Here is a 6,000-nt window from a genome sequence, read left to right as displayed (position 1 = left end):
AACACACGTTCGAGTTTGCCATGTCAAAGTAAGACTGTCAACATCAACAGGATGACAGGATTTAATGAGCTCTAAGAAACAAGTAAGCTGTCATTAAAAGGTTATTTTAGGAGCAGACATCAATTACATCCGTGTCACAGAGTTGAAAGAGCACGAGAGGATTAACTGTACACGGTTAGTTTTGTAACGTCCTTTAATTTTTACGCTTTAGCCCTAATTTGACCGGACGACATGGAGGAGCATTTCGACGAGCGGGACAAACTTCAGCGCAACAGCCGGAGCGCAGGCCGGGCGAACGGGCTCCTCAGCCCCACTCACAGCGCCCACTGCAGCCTCTACCGCACGCGGACCCTCAAAACACTCAGCTCCGAGAAGAAGGCGAAGAAAGTGCGCTTTTACCGCAATGGTGACCGATATTTCAACGGGATCGTGTATGCCATCTCATCGGACCGGATCAGAACCTTTGACGCTCTGCTGGCCGACCTGACCCGAACCCTATCCGACAACGTCAACCTCCCGCAGGGGGTGCGAATTATCTACTCAATCGATGGCAACAAAAAAATCACCAACATAGATCAGCTGGTGGAAGGTTAGTTGGTTAATGTCGACCACACACGACTTTAAACAGTGTTGTTTTGCTGTTCTTTTAGTTGATCATTGTCAATCAACACATTTGGCAGACTGAGCTGCGAAGTTCAATATTTTGGGTAACCGGTAGCATCGCTTCCGGTTCAGGTTTGGTAGGTTTTGTACTCAGTAGTCAATAAGTTAGAAAAAAGGAGCTTATTTTTGTTTATCACACATGTAGAGCTCATTTAAATATATTTAAATCTCTATTAAACTGCATCAAATGACATGTCAACATTAAGTCATACTGCTAACAGTGTTTCTGACGATCACAAAGCAATCTCTAGCCTATTTTAAGCTATAGCTCAACCAAAAATAAATCTTTTGTCATAATTCTCACTTTTTTGGGGATTGACCCTCCTAATTAAGCCTTAATCCCCGCTGAAGCATATCGAAACAAGTTACCTGGGAGGGTCAGCCCTTTCAAACTGAGAAAAAAGTTCACTCTAATCTGTATTTTAAATAATAATCTTAATAATGACAAATCATAGACATCCTTTTGACCACCCCTAAACAGTATATTGTTACGAACCATTGTGAATGCATATTCAAGCCAATCAGTCCATGCAAGGAAAAAAGTCATTCAACAGTCTGAAACCAGCAGGTTTAGAGAGGTTTCTCATGAAATAGGTGTTTGTTTCTACATGTTGCCTAAAAGTAACTTCAAATTAGATGCATTGTTTGCATAGCTAATCAGGGGTGCGTTTCCGAAAATACTCGTTAGCCAACTAAGGTCGCAAGTTCTGTTGTTACAAACATAGTTCGTTGATTTGGCGTTTCCCAAATCCATCTTTCCATCAAACATTCGCAAACTGCGTCACATACTTGTATGCATGCAACTACACCTCTGGAGCTGTGGCTAGAAGCATAGTTCCTGGCTGTGTTCTAGTCTCAGTTATCCCCCTATGCCCTATTCATTTAGGATATTCTAACAATAAAGCATTAAAGTCATTATAGGTTATTTATTAAGTATCTGTACTGTAGATGACATGGGCCTGTTGGTTAGAACATTTCTGCAGTGGTTTGCATGTGTCATTGTAAACTTAGACTTTACAAAAAAATAAAAATAAATAAATAAATAATATCCTACTTATTAAAAATAATAATAGTAATCATTATCATTAATATTATTATTAAAATAAGATTTGTTTTAATTTTCTAATAATAAATATTGATTTCCATTTTCTAATAAAAAACCTCTTTATTTATTTATATGATTTATATATGATATTAGAATACGTGTTAGCTTTTGCAAGTGATTTTATGCTTTAGAATAGAGTATGTAATGTTCTCAATAATATTTGTAAAGGAAACAAAGGCTCTTTATGTGCCATTTACATATATTTCAATTGATATAGTAAGCGAGTGCATGTTTTTATCAAAACTAATATTGGAGTTTTTTTAAGTGTGTGTGTGCGCGTGTAAAGCAATATAATTTGCACAAAGAAATTATCGAGTTTTCTCTCAAGACGTAGTTTCTCCACCCCGTCATTATGGGGGTTTTACATTATAAATAACATGGTTCAAATGATGGATCTGCTACAGAGAAACGACGAGTTTTGGGAAACACTCGTCACTACATCGCTCTTTTCCCAAACGATGCATCGTACTATGATAGTTCAGCCGCGAGTTATGTCGTTGTTTGGGAAATGCACTCCAGGTGGGAATACACTAAATAGACTATACCACAAAACACTGGAAACTTAAAACCATTTTAGGAATAAAGTAGATGTAATTTAAATAAACACATACATTTGAGTCACTGAAGGATGTACACAAACTAACATCACCAAAAAAGTTGACCCCCCCGATCGTCAATGTACTGTATAATTCGCACACTGAGTATAAGGTCGTTTATGTAAACAATTGCTAGGTAGACATTTTCTTTCATCTAATCTGCTCTTAAGGATATCAAACTACAAAATAATCTAAATAGCCATTGCATATTGTTTTATGAGAGATACAAATAGTGCTTGAAACATCACAGTGCCTTGAATGCATTTTGATTCCTATATTTAAAATTAGAGCAGTAGATGTGTTGTGATGAAATTTGGGGCACTCAGTGATGAGCATTTAAGTCTGGATGACTGAAAATCAATGCTTTTGTAACAGAAATGACAGCTCAATCGAGAGTGAAAAGTGCCAGACACTGCCTCAGGACTTTCCTGTAAAAATAAACATTATAGACTCGTCATTTTCAGTGTAAAGCTGTCAAATATCACACACTGTACCATTTCACCATGTTCTTCCATTTTAGGGGAGAGTTATGTGTGCGGTTCCACCGAGGCGTTTAAAAGAGTTGACTACTCCAACAACGTCAACCCTAACTGGTCCGTAAATGTGAGGGCCCTGGGCTCCACCAAGTGCCCCACGTCTCTAGCCAGCTCCAAATCAGGCCCGCAGTTTAGAGAGAGCAAAGACTTCATCAGACCCAAACTGGTCACCGTCATCCGCAGCGGAGTGAAGCCACGCAAGGCGGTTCGCATCCTGCTCAACAAGAAGACGGCACACTCCTTTGAACAAGTGCTCACTGACATTACAGATGCTATAAAGCTGGATTCGGGCATTGTCAAGAGGATCTACACCCTTGAGGGAAAACAGGTAGGAATGCTTATTTATTTTAAGAAATCTTGATGTTACTTGATGAGTGGTATCTAGTTGAATACTGATCAGGATTTGAGCAACATGGGAGGCAAGAACACTAAAAGGTTTCAAGGGCTATCCAGCTCTTCCTCCTTAGCCTTATGCCTTTAAGCTAAAGAGAATTGGGAAACCCCTACCCCTTTACGCGAACGCACAAAACGAAGGGTAGAGGTAAGGGGAAGGGCTAAGGGGTAGAATTGGGATTGGGCCTAACTAGTATGCATAATGCTAGACTGTGTAGTGTGGCTTTTGAGCCTGGGGTTGTGAAGTTTTAGGGTTTCACATGGCTTCACCACTTAAAGCACTTTTCTACTGCATTGAACACGCCTAGTGCCACTTCAGGTGATGTTTCAGGCAATCCATCCCATTAACCCAGGGGTGTCCAAAGTCGATCCTGGAGGGCCGGTGTCCTGCAGATTTTAGCTCCAACTTGCCTCAACACACCTGCAAGTTGTTTCTAGAAAGCCTTGTTAAGCTGTGGTCACACTGCACTTTTCTCCCAATAGACTTCCATTTATTCGTATGCGAATGCGTCAGACCAGAAACGCAAGCTCGTGCAACAAGTTTCGCAGTTCGCTGCGTTGCAAAGTTCAAGCTTGGTGAACTCAGACCTGCAAAATTGCATCACTTGACTGCATGAAACCAATCAAAGATCAAAACATGACCTCTCTGGACAGAAATTTTAAATATGGACCAATCGCTTGTTTTTTTTAAATGTCTAATCATCTTGTTTGATCCCGCTCATTTTTGCAGCACCATACAACAGAATTTCGCTGTGTGACCGCAGCAGAAGAGCTTGATTAGCTAGCCCGGGTGTGTCTGAATGAGATTGGAACTAAACTTTGCAGGACACCAGCCCTTCAGGACTGAGTTTGGGCACCCCTGCATTAACCAAACCTGACATTTACACACTGCTGATCACCGCGTCTAGGGCTGCACGATTTGGAGAAAAAATATAATTGCAATTTATTTGATCAATTTTGTGATTTTAAAATGTGATTTGCTATACCATTTCATAAAAGACCTACAGGTTTGATGTGAGGGTTTTAATGGCTCCAAAGAAAGACCAAGCATAATCACAAAGTGCGCTACACTATGGTTGTGTTTATTTAAAATCTCTTAAAGATTGTTGTCATTTTTTCCAATAAAGTTGTCAGTTGTCATGACAAATTAAGAAAATAACGAAGTATTCACCAAAGTATTTTAAATTCAGTTAAATGAATTATATATAAAATTTATAATTATATAAAAAACCTTTAAAACATTTACATTTAGATTGTGTTACATTTTTCACACTGTTCAGGATAATACGCTCACGAACTGTACAAAACTATGTGCTTGTTAACATATTTGATTGAAATAGTCACAACTTTCAAATTGTGATTTCGGTTTAGAAACGATTAATTGTCCAGGCCTGCTAGCGTCATTGAATTTGGAACATAAGACACCAAACCCACTATCTAAATAAAGTTTGCATGACTAGGCCATTTTTATACCACCGTAAGAAAAAGACACATAAAACCTGGTCAGTAGAAGAGGTCCAGATGTTCCCCTCATTGTTAACCAAAGATTCAGATTCAGCAGAGCTGGTTGGGATGACACAGAATTACATTTTTTAAAGTAAGTCTCGGCAGTAGAAGCAGCGCAACATACAGTAGAAATACTCCCAATCACTTTCAAGCATAACCTAAAAACAACCAAATATCAATGTTGAATGATGACACAGCTTGATGTTGTGTGGATGTTGCCACTATGACGTCTATCAGCCGTTGGATTTTGGTTTGCATACCTGATGAATAAATGTCAGTATTTGAGGTCAATATGCCATTGGTTTAAGATGTTGGCTTGACGTTGGATTTTAGTCACTTTTCAACCTAAAATCAACCAAATATCAACTACATTTGACGTCGTTATTGGACATCAAAATAACGTTTTATGACGCTGGCTAGACGTTGAATTTTGGTCACCCAATGTCATGACCTAAATCTAACCTAATATTAACGTCTTATGACAATGTGTGCCTGCTGGGATACATACTTTTTTCAAGCCACAAAAAGACAAACTTTTTGTTAAAGAATGCACAATACAGGACCCTCTTTACTTGCACAGCTTCTATTTGTTGGCATCCAAGTCCCAACTATACTTAATTTTGATTGTGCTGCATTTTATCGTATACTTAACACACAGGCCCACATCCATGAGCAATTTTTATTTCCACAAGTTATACTTATAACTCATAAGAATGTCTTTGTTTTCTGTCATGCTGGAGTTGTATAAACAAGGGTACTTTCTGACCTCAACATAATCTCTAGTCTACAAAGGCATCCATTGTCACTTTTGCATGTGTTCTAATCTGTTTTGTTTATGCCGTTTATCCAGTCCCCCAAGGCACAGTTGCCACGGTTGCACATGCAGCGAGTGTATACCACTCCAATGATTGAATTTATTACAAGCGCAATATATTCTGACCCTCATGTGTTTAGTCTATACACTCACCCTCCTGAACCCCACTCCCATCTGGGTCACAGCACCAAAATGTTAAGACCCTTTCCCACTTCTTCATTTTACGGGTCAAAGATGACATACGAACTGAATAGTGGGTTGTGCCACTTTGCATGGATATTTTCCAAAGGGGATCAGCTCTTTTCAGTTTTGTCTGAAATCTGAAACTTCTACATCAGGTCACTGTCAGTGTGAAAGAGCCCTAAAAAGTGATTTTTGAAAAATGCT

At 39.0% G+C, this 6,000-nt stretch overlaps 1 protein-coding gene across 1 annotated transcript in view; it reads left to right on the top strand.

Annotated features, from left to right (window-relative positions):
- The first annotated feature begins 211 nt into the window (after nt 1-211).
- dclk1a (doublecortin-like kinase 1a) overlaps nt 212-6,000 on the top strand; it is a 119,850-nt gene continuing 114,061 nt past the window's right edge. The window contains 2 exon segments of the mRNA XM_056466704.1: nt 212-589; nt 2,885-3,228. Of these exon segments, the coding sequence (XP_056322679.1) occupies nt 232-589; nt 2,885-3,228 (702 nt within the window). The 5' untranslated portion in view covers nt 212-231.

The sequence above is a fragment of the Danio aesculapii genome, chromosome 10 (assembly GCF_903798145.1).
Source record: "Danio aesculapii chromosome 10, fDanAes4.1, whole genome shotgun sequence".
Lineage (NCBI taxonomy): Eukaryota > Metazoa > Chordata > Actinopteri > Cypriniformes > Danionidae > Danio > Danio aesculapii.
Note: the sequence above shows the minus strand (reverse complement) of the source record. Positions and strands in the feature narration are given on the sequence as shown.